This window comes from Aulonocara stuartgranti (genome assembly GCF_965226115.1).
Source record: "Aulonocara stuartgranti genome assembly, chromosome: 20".
NCBI classification, from domain to species: domain Eukaryota; kingdom Metazoa; phylum Chordata; class Actinopteri; order Cichliformes; family Cichlidae; genus Aulonocara; species Aulonocara stuartgranti.
The window spans coordinates 3,762,690-3,779,716 of NC_138956.1; the positions used below are offsets into that span (position 1 = coordinate 3,762,690).

General features: G+C 40.3%; 1 protein-coding gene across 2 annotated transcripts; it reads left to right on the plus strand.

The window, feature by feature from the left end:
* The first annotated feature begins 591 nt into the window (after positions 1 to 591).
* On the plus strand, positions 592 to 16,043 carry mapk14a (mitogen-activated protein kinase 14a). 2 transcript variants are annotated; one of them, XM_082518709.1, is made up of 12 exons: positions 592 to 997; positions 3,323 to 3,452; positions 3,559 to 3,617; positions 8,308 to 8,419; positions 10,491 to 10,520; positions 10,755 to 10,802; positions 10,933 to 11,047; positions 11,137 to 11,208; positions 11,849 to 11,928; positions 14,601 to 14,679; positions 14,789 to 14,962; positions 15,044 to 16,043. In XM_082518709.1, exons 1-12 carry the CDS (start codon positions 879 to 881, stop codon positions 15,109 to 15,111), a joined length of 1,086 nt encoding a protein of 361 aa, XP_082374835.1. In that variant the 5' UTR covers positions 592 to 878; the 3' UTR covers positions 15,112 to 16,043. The 2 variants fall into 2 exon arrangements, with proteins under 2 accessions (XP_082374835.1, XP_082374834.1); XM_082518708.1 differs by lacking the exon at positions 11,849 to 11,928 and adding an exon at positions 12,355 to 12,434.
* The last annotated feature ends 984 nt before the right edge of the window (positions 16,044 to 17,027 follow it).

Below are 17,027 nucleotides of genomic sequence, written 5' to 3' on the forward strand. Positions count from 1 at the left end.
TTGCCAAAGTTTAACATTTTCTGCTGTCTAACAACATACGATTATGCTTTACTGTAAAGTAAATGCATTTTCTACATTAAAAGTCTCTCACCAGGACGTGACCTCTGATGCTGCCTTCAGGTACTTTTTTAAAGCTCACTTCACAAACAAAAAAAAAATAAATAAAAATAAAGTGGTTGTTGGTTTAAGGACGATAATTATCGTGTACATTTTGAGTCAAGCGGATAAATATGGGTTTTTAGTGAATTTATTGTAAAGTAAACATGCTACAGGAAAAAAAACACAGTTAACTCTTAATGTTACATCCTGTTTAATCGGGTGGTATAACTAAGATACTTTAGTCAAGTACTCTCCAATTCACACGGAAAGCTCATAACTTTTATCCATTTAAACGGAATTATTTTCGATATTCTGCAGATTAAAATGCTTAAGCCACATTCATTTTTTTTTATTATTATTATTATTTTTAATCGTCTGACACCGATTAGTTCTCCGAGTATTTTTCCTGCACTACCTGAACGCAGCACCGTTTCAGACGTCGTCCGCACAGCTGTCCCAACTTTTTTTTTCTTTCTTTTTCCCGCGAGATTTTGCGCCGTTTAGCGAAGCGAGTGGGGTGAAATCTCGGGCGAGCGTGAGAACCAGCAGGGTGAGGAGGAACAAATAACGTGGAGACCTGAAAAGTGTGTGCACACATTGCAGAACTTCACAAGAAGGCAGCACGGTAACTTTAAACGACATCAGTTTCTCCGGGGACGAGAAACTTTTCGTTTAGCGCCACTTTTTTTGCACTTTGGTAAAGTTGAGCTCTGCGCGGCTCGGAGTCCCCCACCTTGGAGCAGAAAGTCGGTCGGTGGTCGGCAGTTGGTCCTGCAGGAATGTCGCGACCAGAGAAACACGATTTTTATCGAGAGGAGGTGAACAAGACGATATGGGAAGTCCCGGAGCGGTACCAGAGACTGGCCCCGGTTGGATCCGGCGCCTACGGATCTGTCTGGTAAATCGCCTTCCTCCAAAAAGTTCAGTTAGGTGAAGTTAGCCTGACTTGTCCATTCATTTAGACGAGGCCTGCGCTTCACAAGCTAATGGCGAGCAAGGTGGAGCCGCGGTGTCTGTTTGAGCAAGAAAAGCCCAGAACTTGCTATCTTTGACGTGTTACCGAGTTGTAATTATTAAGTGCTAATAAATTCCTGGCTGTGAACTAAGTATAGAAAGTCTGATCCACATGCACTGATCAGTGTGCATGTTAAGAGTCACACAAGTGTTCTGGTCTCCTCAGGTTACTCCGACCACATTTGTTCTGGATAAAGACATTTAATGCACATTGCACCGTTAGTGCAACAAATATAGCTGCTTGCTGCTAGGTAGGTTGTTTGAATTAACTCAGTCCCTTCATATTGACGATGTGAGCACAGCTTCTGGATGTTTTTCTTATTAGGAGCACAAGTGGAAAGTTGAGATGTCCACTTCACTGATCTTGCATGGATAAAGAAAGTCAGAGTGCTGTAATCTAAAACAATGAATAGACCGATAGATTGACTATTTGGCTATTTAAAAAAAATCTATAATAATAATAATAAGTGCAAACAGTTTTCTGTTTAAGTCACTGTAATGTTAGTATCTTTTACTTTTGTGGCTAACTTTAAAAATAATGACTGAAAATGATCAACAGCTGCTAAAACCTCCCAAGTTGGTTGCTATGAAAACCAGCTGCTGTCTTCATGCAAATTTGATAGGCAGCCTCATCAAAACCTTAATGTTCTCTCAGTGTTGCCTTTCACTCTTGATAACTAGTTATATGTTAGGGAGCCCTGCAGTTAATGTTTGATACGTTATATACAAATCTGCAGCTCAGAGGTATTTGCATGCACAGCAGAGTGGAGATCTTGCCTCTTGAGGGTGGGTTTCCTTAATGTTGCCTAGCGGCAGTAAGGTCATCTTTGGCTGAATGGACCCTTTACATAGGTTTTTAATTAAATGGATTGTGCTGCTGATACGATCTGGGACACAACATAGTCAGTGGTACACTTCTTTTAGTGAGCAGATGTTTGTTTTGCAAATGGAAGAGGACAGCTGTGCTGTTGCTGGGCAATAGGATAATCTGTTGCTGGTCAGATTACTGTCAGCTCGCTGCTACTGCTGCACTGACTGTGATTGTTTTTATTATAACAGTGCGCTGGCTTATATTGTTAGCAGTTACGTGATGACTTCAAGTTTACTGTAGCCAGTAATTTGAAACTGAAACTGAACAGCATGCTCTAAACTGTGTGGCAATGACGCACACCTGAACCCTGCTGCAGGTTGGTGGCTTTATCAGAAGTCGACTCCCATATCATCATACCTAATAAATCGAACGAGTTAAGGAGCGTCTTTGTCCAAGAAGCTTGCACAACTGAACACTGTTATGCGCAAATTGCTAAAGGACATAGTCTTTTTTAGATGTGTTCATACCACTTAAAAAATACTCATTTTGTTTCAGTGAGGGTGCTGCCTAGATAGTGTCTGCATTATGTAAGACAAAGGATGACTGCACTGTTTTGACTTCCTTCAATCAAACACGAGGTCCTTCTTATGAGGGAGCTGACGGGATGATTTAATATCTAATACAGCTGTATGTGGGATTTACATTCCTGCATGCTCTTGAAATGGGTAAAAGCTCAGTGCAGCAGTGTATGTAGGGAAGAACAGTTAAGGTGACTCAAATATATGCTGAGGAATTGAACCAGAGACTAGAAAGATGCTTCGAGCCCTCTGTTTCTTGCTATGATGATAATCCCTGTATCCATTTTTTATTATTAGGTTGGCATTGCTATAGGTGGTTTCTTTGTTAACTTTAATATCGATTGATGTTGATGTGTCTGCGGGCACGCTGGTGTCCCCACAGCAGTCACACGAGGCCATCCACAAGCCGTGACTCTGTTTAGGTGAGTTAAGCAGGGGTGGGGTGGGTGTTGCTTTTGGGTCAGAGACAGTTGGTTTTCAGAGCGGGGGATATGCTGCTGCCAGGGCTGCTTGCAGTCTGCTGAGAGATGGCATTTTCTGCTGATGTCGTGCTTTTCCCCCCAGCCTTCAGCAGCTCTTCCTGCAACCTACTTTGGTTTTTTGAGAGCAAACTCAAACCCAGACTGAGCCACATGAAACGCTTCAGTTCCTCTGCCTGAAAAGGACGGGCTTGCTTTGATTAAAGCCACAGTCTTTCAGTGTTAAATAAATGCTGATCACTTGTTGGTTTTATGATCTAAATTGGTGTATGCTAAAAGTTAAGGTGTTTTCCCCAATGAGATTTAAGCTCACATGTATGCTTTTGACTTTTTTTAAACAGCTCCGCCATTGACATGGAGACCGGTTTGAAGGTCGCTGTGAAGAAGCTCTCTCGGCCTTTTCAGTCCATCGTCCACGCCAAAAGAACCTACAGAGAGCTGCAGCTGCTTAAACATATGAAACATGAAAACGTGAGTGAGTTGTCTCTCTTCAATTTGATCCGCCTGTTGAGAGCAAAGCCCTGCAGGTCTTTGTTCTTCAGTTTTGAGCTTAACAGTGTTTGTCTCATTCTTGCAGGTAATTGGCCTCTTAGATGTCTTCACCCCTGCCACCTCTCTGAAGGACTTCACCGACGTGTGAGTCGAATGTGCTTCTTTATGTTATCTTAAATTTAAAGTATCAGGGCTTTTGCATAATTTAACAGTGATGTGAAGCTCAGCAGCCTTGAGTTTCTCAGCAGCCCACAATCCCGACTGTTCCTGGAAAACACCTGGAGGCACGCCAGGAGACTGAAAACACTGACAAACATTCTTTAGACTCTCTGCTATGTTAGTTATTCACTCACTGGCTGTAGCCAGTCTCTTCATCACCAGCTTCCTTCCTTCTGTTTCCTGATTTCTGGTTTTGTGGAACATGTAGTACATGCCCTGGTTTACAGAAAAACAGGTAGTTATTGTTTGTTGATGTTAAAATCTCTTGGAAATTGGAAGTGAACAGCTTAGCAGTGACTCAGCATGCAGTTGTGCGTGCTGCCTTGCTTGTTATTGGTGGAGTGTCACTCTTTTTTTTCTTCTTCTTTCTTTTTGTTCTTGACACTGAAAGTTCAAACTGTAGCAGATTCCAGGGAGCACCTCATCCAACAAGTGAATGCTTAGAGTCACTCACTTATTTATGATTTCATACTGAAAATGTCCCTGTATTATTTACCCATCCTATTTACTTCATTATCTGAACCAAGCGATACTGGAAGCATTATCGCCAATATCTAAAATTCATGAAGGTCAGTGTGGCAGCAAACTGCACGTCCTGGGAGCATACAGCGGCTAAAGTAAACATTGAAAACAACACCAGTTTTCTAAGTAAAGTCTGAAGGTGCTATTGACATGTCATTTCTCACCAGATGTTGGCAACAATCCACACATTCAAAGAAATCAAACCATAGATGTCCATAAATTCACATATATGTAACAATAAGAAAAAATAAAGAAAAAAGCATTGAACACATGAAGTAAAGGAGGTGTGGAAAGTCATGACACCGGCTAAAATGTATCAGTAGTTAGAAAGCAATCCTGCTATTGGTGCAAATTAATATCAGCTTGTTCAGTCCCAAGTGATGGCCTAAGGTGTCACACTGTAAAACCAGTGAGCTCTCTCAAGACCTTTGCAGCCTTACTGTTGTAAGACATGATGCCACTGATTACAGAAGACTTTCTGAAATACTGAAGGTTCCAGTGAGCATCATGTGTGGGGCTGTTTTTCAGCAACACATCACTGGCACGCTTCATATAAGGATCACTGGAGAAATGTAATGACACATTATTGATTATGAAGATGAAACGAGGGTGGATGTTTCATTGCGGTAATGATCTCAAACATACAGTAAGAGAGGAAAAAATTAAGCTGCTAGAATGGTAGCCAATCATCTGACCTGAATCCAATTGAAAGTCTGTGGAAAGAACTAAAGCCCAGAGTTCATTGAAGGGGCACACAGTGCCTGCAGGATTTGAAGAATGGACCAAAATCCCACTTGAGCAATACATGCGACTAGTTTCCTCCATACATGGGGCGTCTTGAAGCTGTAATCACCAGCAAAGGCTTTTGCAAGAAATGTTAGATAAACTTCAGTAAGCATGTTCAATACATTTTCCCTGTGTCATTTTTCATTGGTTGGTTTGCATGGATAGGTTGTTGGTGCAATTTTCATGTCAATGCCACCTTTACAGATATATTTGGTGACACGTTTAATGTTTGTTTTACCTACTTTATATAAACTCTTAACTTGGTTCTCGGCTGCATCACAAACCTCTAATTTGACATTTGCTACCAATTACTTGAAAATGTTGGACATTTGCACTGGGCTCTCTATTACTGCTCTACTGGCTGAAGTAAGAAGCAGTAACAAATATGGAAATAAACTCTATCCACTTGTGCAAAGATAAGTTTGTTGGGCAGTCTGTCCTGGGATTTCCCCAGGAAATTATTTGGCTGAGACAGTAGGTCAGTCAGCTCTCTGTGGAGGTGAGTAATTGGAGGGTGACTAAGTCTAACTATGCAATAATCAAATGAATTAATTTATGTAGTTTTCTGTGAAAGTGTCTGTCCTCAGTTTTGTTAAAGGTTATGTGTTACTTTTGCATCAGCTTTTTAATAAAATTTTAAGTTCATATAACTAGAGTCCTAAGCAACAGGGAGTCCTGCAACAGAGCCCTGATCTCAACATCAGTCAGTCTATCCAGGGTCATGTGAAGAGAGCGGAATAAATGAGACTTTTTCCTTGGAACACCAAACCTCCTTTGAAGAGCATCATGTGATTTGAAGTGCCGTGAAACTTGCATGATGTTGTGTTTATAGTGCAACACACAAGCTAGATTTTTTTTTTTTTTCATAATCATTTGGAGGTATATCACAGTTTTATTCTTGTAATAATTTATAAGGATCATGCAGCCTGTGTTTGGTCTCAGGATAGAAGAAAATAACAACGCTGTGTTCAATATTTGATCTCAAGCTTCTCTGACAGCTCAGTCAGATCACAGTTAACACAATTTAAATTCAGAGTGTGGAAAAGGCTTCTGATAGATGACTCAGGCTCATGCAGGGATTTGAAGTGTAGTGAAGTTTTCTCATTTTTCATCCATCATCTTCTCGAGTATCTCCCCCTCTCTGACGTATTGTGTCTGCACAACCTTTTGAAAGTTGATTAAATCTTTGTGCAATATTTTTCCTAAACTTTTTTTCCCCCTCTATGATATCGGACATTTAAAATTGCAGCGGTACAGCAGTGCAGTGGTTAGCACTCTTACCTCACAGCTGGAAGGCTCGGGGTCTGAGCCTGTGGGTCGGCTGGGGCCTTCAGAGTGGAGTTTGACACTCCACACTTCCTGTGTTGCAGTTTTCCCAGTTCTTCAGTGTCCTCTCAGAGTCCAGAGAGTATTGGTAGTTTTTAAATTGATTACAGGGGGGTAGATGCCATACCCTGCCTCTTGTAGGGATATGTTCCAGCCTCTGATGACCCAGTTGGATAAGTGGTTAAGAAATTGATTGGATGAATTGCAACAGATTGTATATAAAAGATGGGCAGAGCCAATATGACATCACTCATTGCTTTCTAAATTCTGCATTTTGAAGCATCACTGCTGGTGTTTAGGCACCAGCGTGTTAAATTTGTTTTGAGCCAGAAGTGACCATATTTGGATGAGAAGGTCGAGTGCAGGGTTGCCTGCTAAGGCGTGTGCGCTTCTTTGCCACAGAACAGAGGGACTTTTAAACTTAACCAAAACCTAACAGTTAAAGAAATGCTATAAAAATCACTTTATAAGAATCGGTCCATTTACCATAAAGTTGCAATAAAGGGATAAAACACTAAAAGAGGGTAAAACTACTTTCTTATACTTGGCCATCATCAGGTTTTCAATGTATGTAAATTTGGAATTTTAATATTAAAGTCTTAAGGATTATATTTATTTATTATTTTTGTTTATTTTTTTGTTTTTTGCTTTTTAAGTCTCCAGTGGCCCCTTTAAGAATTGCACGTTATTTATTTATGTAAAGATGATTCATGTCAGTGCAGCATCATTTCAAACCACATGTGCTCATCTCTGCTGCAGGCTTGCAGCTCGAAGTGTGACGCACTGAAATGTGGAATAAACTGTTTGCAGTTGCATTGCTTCTTGGGTAATGTAGGCACAGGGCCTTTGAAAGGGAAGACAAATGTATGACTAACAAAATAAGAGGGCCCACAACGCTAAACTGCTGAAGTAGACTCATTGAAACTGAACACTTTAATGACTTGCTGGAATTTTGTCTTCATACTTCGAGTGGCAGCATCTGTGTGCTGTTGTAATGGAGAGCCGTCCACTCAAGAAGCCCTGCCCTCCTCCCAGAAAAGCATAATGATATGGAGGACTCGAGGCAATGCAAGGTCACACATGTAGAGCACATGTAAAGCTTGGACCCCTGTGGGAAAAAGAACAGGGGGTGAGTCAGTGGGCTGGCATGCCTTTTGCAGTGTTTGACACTGTTCTCCAGTGCATATCTGCCAAACGCTGTAAAGTTTCTGCATGCAACGTAAAAATAAGTAAAAATGTCAACTGTGCAGGTGCTCTGGGTATGACCCTGAGACTCCTCAGCGCTCTAGCCATGCCCCTCTTTCTTTAGGAGAGAGGAGAAGAGAGGTCACTATTCATATTTTATATACGTGTGTGTATCTATTCCCCCCCCCCCCCAGGCGAATGAACTTAGGCGAGTGTCTGTGTCCTTATGTCTGCAGCTGAGAACAAGTTCAAGCACAACCAGATGCTATTTTAAGCCCTCGTTCTCTGTACTGTGTGAGAATAGAGGAGTATTCATGAAACGGGTATTTGTTGTGCAGCGGACTGACGAAGCAGCACGTGGCTCTGTGAGTTTTGGCTCCAAAAGTGCTCGTCTAGCATCCCGCTGCAGACTCCTTCCATAAGTGCTGTTTGGGCATTTTAAACAGCTTTGGGATTAGATTTGAATTATCCACTAATGCAGTACTATTAAGCCCATTTATCTGGGGTGTGTTGTTAAATGACATTCCATTTGTGAAGGGCTTGGCCTTTCGGTGCCTCTCGAGAGACGTGAGAGTGAAAAGAAGTAGCAGCTAAACCGGTTTAAGCTCACATAGCCATATGGGGAAATTAGGCACAGGCTGCAAACAGCTCTGAAATTATTAGTTTGGAAGTGCAAATACATTTTATGACATTAGTATTTTTTTCTTTTTTTTTTTTTAATGACGTGACAAACACTGGCATGGCTTCTGACACTTGTCTGTTTAAGCTGGGACAACAATCTTTTCTGCTTTGGCAGGTATCTCGTGACTCATCTAATGGGGGCAGATCTCAACAACATAGTCAAATGTCAAAAGCTCACCGATGACCACGTGCAGTTTCTCATATACCAGATCCTCCGAGGATTAAAGGTGAGCTTAAAGGAATGATTGATGTTGTGGAAAACGTGCTTATTTCTTTCCTTTTCTTGAGCAAGATAAAGATTGATGCCACCCTCATATCTGGTCAGCTTAGCAAATGCTAGAGTCCTAAGTGTCTGCTAGCTAACCTGGGCAAGCAAAATGTATTCGTATAGCACTTTTCACAGACAAAAATCAGAAAGTGCTTCACAATAAATGCAACTCTCCCTTTCCTGTCCTTAGTGGTCAGACTGTGTTGGAGATTCTAGTGAAATCTCTTCAGGTTTGCTGTGGTTTAGAGCAGGGGTGTCAAACGTATGGCCTGTGGACAATTGTATCTGGCCTGTGAGATAATTTCATATGTCAGTTATTAATGGCCGGGTTGTATGTAGCAGCCTAATCTTCAGCCCTGCTGAGAATCCATGCAGGCAGGGATGGGACTTTAATTTGATGGGCACACCATGTGGCCAAATACATGCAAAGACAGACTGGGATCATACCATTATTGAAAGAAGGAAGGGGGGCAGACGTTCCAAGACGACAAGTGTAGTGGTACAGGCCGGGTAACCAGAGAGACGGGGCAACCGGATTTTAATGCAAGCGTGTTGGGGAAAAGTGATGAAATGAATAAAATGAGCAGCACCTGGCTGCATTTCAATGATATTGAAGATTACAAAGCTTAGCACAGAGCCATGGCTCAGTGTCCGAGTGTCTGACAGGCCTGAATGTTAAGAAGTTTGATCTGCTGCTTACCACAAACAGCCTCAAGCAGAAATTTTGGACTTTTAACTTTATTTTCGTAGGTTTTACAGCTTTTCCTACTGATAAAAACTTCCCTTATTGTCATTCACACTACGCAAAGTAATTAAGCAATAAACATTTAACCTGTTGAACCCCATCAGGGGGGAGAACATCTGGTTTAACGGGATGTACCGCCAGATCTGTTATTTAAACACAGACACCTATGGCATTCACAGAAAGGTCAGAATGTCAGCAAAAAGCCCACAAAACCATTTCAACAACCACCTAATGGCTAAAACAACAAACGATTAAAAAACAGGTCAACAGATTTTGCAAAAACATGTAAACACAAAGCGCAGAGCCCCCCTTCTGTTTACTGAAAGTCACCATCTCTGTTTTGTCTCTCTTTGACCAAAACTCACTGAACCAGAAGCAAAAGATGACATTTGAAACGCATTGTAATGAATTCCCTCTTACCTCTGCTGTGATAAAATCCTACTTCCTGCACAGCTTTGTCTCTCTGTGTGTTTAAAGACCGCTTTCTCATCAAAAATCTTCTTTTTTTTAATGTCTTATTTGCTTGGTCACCAGTCTACCATTGTGTACAGTGTTGTCGGCCGCCAAGGTTAGAATCACTCCTGAGTTCCACCTGTGTGTACTTTCAGTGGAGTGAGGATTTTACTTATTGTCTTAACTGTGTTCAGTTACAAATCATGTTTACTCAAGCTTCACTGCTGTTGTTACAGTAAAAACGAAATTGGCAGATAGTGTCACAGATGAGTTATTATCTGTATTAATAGTTAGTTTAGGTAAACAAGTTCTTTCTGGCATTCAGGCGGTGCTTATACACTAAACCTGTTCTGAGGTACTAGGAAAAGGATTTCACCTTTGAACTGAGATGTGTTTGTGAATCTGCTTTGGTCCGAGTGGCGTAAATGTTGTCTTCAGACCGATCTTTTTTGTGACTGCATGACAAAGCACCAACTACAACTGCACCACAGGTGGCAGAGGTTCAAGAAGTATAACAGGAATGGTGACTCGGCTCTTGTATCTACAGCTGTCCGTGTCCACAACAGAGTGTAATCAAGGCCTTAGCTGCCCTCCATGTTTCCATTCTCTACTGTAGGCAAAGATGACCTTCTCCTAGCGCCATATATTTAATGTACAGATATGAGAGTGGTATCATTATATTATCTACCTCTAAGCAAGGAGTTCCTTCAGTGATTCTTATCTAATGTTTTTACATCGTGTCCTGTATCTCCTGATGTGTTTTGTTGTGTTAAATCAGTCTATCTGTAAACACATGATGTAATCTGACACGTCTGCTCCCGTCTCTCTGCAGTATATTCACTCAGCAGGCATCATACATCGAGTAAGTGCTGTTTCATTTTATAGTAACTTTTGTCAGACAATCGTTGAACAGGAGGACATGAAGTGTCCCGGGGTTTGACTTCTTTCACTTTGCAGAGTCAGACTTGTTAATCCTGTGAAAAGAAAGGAAGTCATAACGCTTTGACTTTAGATTTAATTTTTAATGATGCAAGACTCATCTTTTAACAAAGAACAGATTTACTTCATCTCACCATCTTGGTTTAAATTACCACAGGATTTAAAACCAAGTAACCTTGCAGTGAATGAAGACTGTGAGCTGAAGGTCAGTGAAGCGCTGCTTTTATTTGAAACATCAGTTTATCTCAAAACTGCCTACAAATGTAAATGATTTGTTTGTATTTTTTAAGTCTTGCTTCTTTTTTTTTTTTTTTTGGCATCTAAATTGTTGTCAGATTTTGGACTTTGGTCTGGCACGACACACCGACGATGAGATGACCGGCTACGTGGCGACCCGCTGGTACCGTGCCCCAGAGATCATGTTGAACTGGATGCATTACAACATGACAGGTAGACGGCATAAAGAAGCTCCCCTCTGTGATCCGTCTGTAAATAGAAGAGTGTTCTGGGTATAATGTCTGTGTCCTTCTGTGTTTCAGTGGATATTTGGTCTGTGGGATGCATAATGGCAGAACTTCTCACTGGACGTGCTCTGTTTCCCGGCACTGACCGTATCCTTTTCATCTGACAGTTCGCTGTGCACACCATGAACTCCTGCAGCTGACAAACAATTTACATAACAAATTAAACTGATCCAACACACACCGATGATGACGTAGAGGCACGCTGATTTGTCTGCAATAAATCTGCAATACTGCTTTTCTCCGTCCTCACACGGAAAGCCGACTTTCCTTTTCAACACGACTCTGCCTGAGGCGTTTTCTCATGAAGAGCGATCACACATTTTTCTCACTTGACACATGCACCTCTGAGTAATTTTTCCACTTTGGCACTATGACTCTTTCTATATTTTAAGTGTGTATCTTTGGCTCAGGTACACTTTCACTCTGTCTTTCCTTGCACCACCCTGTTTCTTTCTCTCTTTTCTTTTGCCAGTATTTGGTAGCTAACTGCTGAGCTTGTAAGCAAGCGCTCCACTAGGCTGCCCACCGCCTCCAATCATTTTCTATTAAAAGCACCCAATATAAATGAATTCAATGTCTTCCACAGGAAACATCTCAGATTCCTTTTTTCCCTCCTGTGTGTGAAATGTAAAGATGATGGGATTGATTATTACATAGCTTCAAAGGAGGTCAGATTACAGATGTCCCCATGTGCAGCGTCTGGTCTTCCTTTACCGTGTGCTGGTAGATATTGATCAGTTGAAGTTAATCATGCTGCTCGTCGGAAAACCAGGTCCAGAGCTCTTGAAGAAAATCTCTTCAGAGTCTGTGAGTTCACAAAGCTGTGCAAGTTTTGTGTTTTTTTTTTTTTTTTTTTTTCTCCCCCCTCTCTGTCTAACCGTATTTCTGCTCTAAACTCTGCACTCTGTGGTTCAGCTGGAAATATCTGCTTTGTAATGACAGCATGTTTTTCACCCTCTAGCCTTGTGGGTGTGCTTTGCTTCCTCTGAAGAGCATTAAGCAGTGTTTGCTGTGAGATTATTGTTACACAGGTGATTTCATCTTTCACTGTGTGCCTGTAATGAGAAGTGTTGTCATGTGTCTTTCCTCTAATTCTGAGGATGCTTAAGCTTTAGTTTTGTTTTTTTTCTGGGCTCAAAGCTTGGAGACTCGTGACCTGGAGTTTAGCCCCAGACACAGCTTCTTAACTAACTCTGCTCTGTCACTATACTCCCCTTGACACAAACTTCAAAGATATAAACCAGCTTCAGCACATACTGCGTCTGACAGGGACGCCCACAGCAACTCTAATGAACAGGATGCCCAGCTATGAGGTGAGGAGGATACAGAGGTACTTTCTTGAGAGCGGACTAGCAGCGGGCGGACAGTCAGACTTTCCTCAGAATTTATGCTTATGTTGATGGTTTCCACACTAACACATCCTAAAATAGAACAAAAGCAACAAGAAGCACTCAGAGCGCAAACCTCCGCCAAGACAGCTCAGCCCCTAAACATTATTTATGTGCATGTAGTATAAGTGTAGCATTCACTCAATTGTTTTACAAAAATCCAAACGTTACTTGTGCATGAATAACTTGAGCTTCTTATATAATAATATTCGACAGTATATTTCCAACTATCTAGGCAGCTCATTCTCCTTCTCTTCACTTTCTTGAAAAATAAAACACATTTTAGGCTCAACTTATAAGAAAGGTACATATAAAAATGAGGTCAGAGGTCAAATGTGACATATTTGGATGCAAACTATTATGTTGATATTTAGAATTCCAGTATACCAGTATCTCTTCTTAAATGTTGCCAATACAAAGGTAGTGGAATTTGAATCATAGTTTTAAAGATAAAAGATATTTTACTTGACCTCGAAGAAGAGGTCAGAGATCCAAAGTAATGTGATATTTTGAACCCTCATTATCATTATATGCCTATATATTGTCAATACAAACAGTGGCAGTAAGCTATATATTATCACTTTAGCCTTCAGATCAATCTGTTGAACTTGAAGCAGAGGTTAGAGGTCAAATATGACTTTATACAGTACTTTTACCACACCTGTAAGAATTATAAGTTATGAGACTTTTTTTCAATAAATAATGAAAATGACCTTGAAGACCTTGGTGGATGTAAACTTTTCGATCTATCATGTTTACAGACAGAATGACACGCCCATAAACGCTACCAATAAGATAACCGCCATGGCGGAGGTATTAATATTTGAAGCCACATTTTAAAAAGAGCTTCAAGGTTTAAGGAAAACTCAAACTCCTTTTGAGGCAAGTGGGGCGCAAGGAGGAACTAGACCTCTTGGGGCAAAAAGCTCGAATTAAACACAGAATTTTACCGTTTCAGTCACTCCTGTGTCGTGTGACGTGCTTGCTGGACGTGGTTATAACAGTGATTTGCAAAAAGCACCTTGAGTTGGATTTAAAAAAAGTGCAGTTCTCGATTTAAATGTTAAGGTTACTAACAGCATTTTGATGTTCAGTGTTTTTTCTTTTTGTTTCCCCCTTAGAAAGGTGCCATCTTCTTCCACCATAACACACTTATTTTCAAACCACACGTTGAATTACATGAGAGGTTTTTTATGAAGAGTATTATGATTGTAATACTTTTTCTTTGCTTCCCTAATAGACAAAGACAACAGTCCTTTCTTTTTACAGGATACTTGGTTTATTATTTTTTAAACTTTATTATAATTCTTTAAAAATCCATCCATCCATCCATCCATCTTCATCCGCTTTGTCCGGGGCCGGGTCGCGGGGGCAGCAGCCTAAGCAAAGAGGCCCAGACCTCCCTCTCCCCAGCCACCTCCTCCAGCTTATCCGGGGGAATACCAAGGCGTTCTTTAAAAATATTTAATAAAAAGCCATTATAAGAATTGGATATCCTTTCTGTCATCGTTGTATTTTTACTCAGTTGTATATAGTATTTGTATTTGTATTCTATTTTTATCTTATTGTATATTTATTTTATTCTACTGTATATAGTATTTTATTTTATTCTATTCTGTACAGTTGTGTACTGTATTTATTCTTATTGTATTCTAATTTTTGCCTCATAACTTTTGCACTGTCCACTTCCTGCTGTGACAAAACAAATTTCCCACGTGTGGGACTAATAAAGGTTATCTTATCTTATCTTATTAGAAACAAGGTTTGCAGTGTAAACACTTGCACTCATAGGCACTAATGGGTTTTTGACTGCATGTGTCTCGCTTCAGGCAAAGAGTCGAACTCTGTAGCAATACATAATACAAGCTCAAGTTCCTCAATAATTCTTCATAAATCTAGTTTTAAAGATGCTCTAATTATCACAAGAGGAACTTGTTGACTGTAAACTGCACTCATCAGGAAACGCAGCACAGATGTGGATAGATCGAAAAGCCGAACAGGTTGGAAAAAGTTAAATGAAATAATGTGTCACGACATGTTGCTGTTGGTAGGAACTCATGTTTGGTTTACTCTGTTGATGTGTCTTCACAGGCCAGAAACTACATCAGCTCCTTGCCACACATGCCCAAGAGGAGCTTTGCTGATGTATTTATTGGCGCCAACCCACTCGGTAATGCCAAAGAGAACCTGGTTTTTCCCTATGATTTACAAAGTTTACATAAAGAAACAATGGGATTGAGTGTGATTCAGTCATGTTTACATGCGGATGCGTTTTTAAGCTGTGGATCTTCTGGAGAGAATGCTGGTTCTGGATACGGATAAGAGGATAACGGCAGCTGAAGCTCTGGCCCACCCCTACTTCGGTCAATACCACGATCCAGACGACGAGCCTGAAGCCGAGCCTTACGACCAGAGCTTCGAGAGCCGGGAGCTGCAGATCGATGAGTGGAAACGTACGTCTTCTCGCGCTAAAACTGACAGCATGCTGATGTATTCCTCGGTAAAGAAACAAATCATCTTCTCCTTTTTTGCAGGATTAACCTTTGAGGAGGTGTGCAGTTTCCAGCCACCTAGCTTTGATGATGAGGATGACACAGAGTAATGAGACGCAGCACCAGTTCAACTCAAGCTTTTGACTACATAACTTATGCTTTAAAGTCTCAGACACACACCAGCCCTTATTAGTCTATTGAGAAAACATAACCAGAAAACATAAGAAAAAAGTTGTTATTCTTATTTATAAATGACTTAATGTTGGTCAGTTGCTGGAAAACGTCCCTTCTCGCCAACAACTAAAATAGTTTTCTATTTAATATTTAGACTTTATTTCGACTCCTCACTGTGACGCTGAGATGCTGAAACACTTTGACCTATTGCTGTGCTAGTTTTTGTTTTTTGATTAATTTATGGATGAGCATTTTTCTGTTAGTTGAAAAAGGAGTTTGCTAGTGAACCACTTCCAAGCAGTTGCCCCCGATTCTTGAATTTCTGTGACAGACGTACATTTCTGTGTTTTTAGGTGTTTGACAATTGGGACAATGTGCCTTCTTTGTGCAGTCACTGAACTTTAATGCTCACCAACTAGATTTCTCACATTTTACTGTTCAATTTGATTAATTTAGTTAGATGAACTCTGAGCCTTTTCCTATGTAGGGTTTTATTATTATTATTTTCACCAAGGCCCATAAATATGAACAGAAATCTGCATAGTACATGCTTTGCTCAAATTGTGTAAATATATATGTTCCATGTTTTTTAAAATTTCACACATGTTCTGAAGCAATCACTGTTAGCATGTACGTCAAGACATTGTGTGTGTTCGCTAGTGTGTTGTTGGTTTATATGAATTTAAGTGTCGTGCCATAGCTTTTAATAAAAATGCAGCTTAAATGTGTAAAAGGAGGGATTTGTATTTATACTTTGTGGAGCTGGTATTTATAAGCAATCGAAGGATCCCTTGAGCTATTTTCAATTTTGCAGAGTAACTACTGCTTTAAGTCCTTTGTTTAACAAAATAAAGACTTATTTCTAAGAGATTGTTTTGTTTTTAATTTTTTATCCTTATTTCCAAGCCAATCACTTATCTCTAACTATGATGCCTTACCATGATTCATGGACTTGTGAAATCACCTTTAGCAGTGAATTGAAGTAATAGTTTTCTGTGTGATTACCAGCCTCTCACATCATTGAGGAGGAATTTGCGTCAGTTCGTTGAGGTTTGTGGGTATTAATTTACGCACAGCCCTTTTACGGACCCAGCACAGCATATCAGTTAGGGCTGGACCATTGCAACAACATAAGCCATTCTTTTGTAGATTTGCTGCTATGCTTGAGATCAGTCTAGTATTGCATGAGGCAAACTTTGGCTGTCAGACAGACAGCCTCACATTTATCTCTAGTGTGTGTATATATACACACACACACACACACACACACACACACACACACACACACACACACACACACACACACACACACACAAATTCATGGTCACCTCAATGACTGCAAAGTATCCATGTGCTGTGGATGCAACACAAACCCAAATCACCACTTGCCCACCACTGTGCTGTATTATGTCCCTAAAACCTAATATGAATTTATCAAATATGCATTCCCCCAGTACATTTAAAATAAATAAATTATATTTTTCACTTTTTTTGGCAGTGTGACAATTTCAGTTGCATAATCTTGCACTTGGCTTGTAAATTAAACATTGATTTTCTTTATACGTTAAACCTTTGTTGATGTTGTAATGTCCGAAAAAAAATACATGATAAAAAATATTGCACTTCGTTATCCGTGTAAAATATTTGGTAATACTAATATAGAAGCTATTAATTTGAGCCTGCCAATTCTATCAAGTGTCCAGCTATGTAAATTCCAGTCTGCCTTTTACCAAACCATGCAGTCAGCTTGTTCTGTACTGCTATCAGCATCCAGTATAACAAAGGTTACCAACACTTTAATATTAATCCCAATCTGGGCACAAACCACTGAATCACGTCACCAATCATGCCG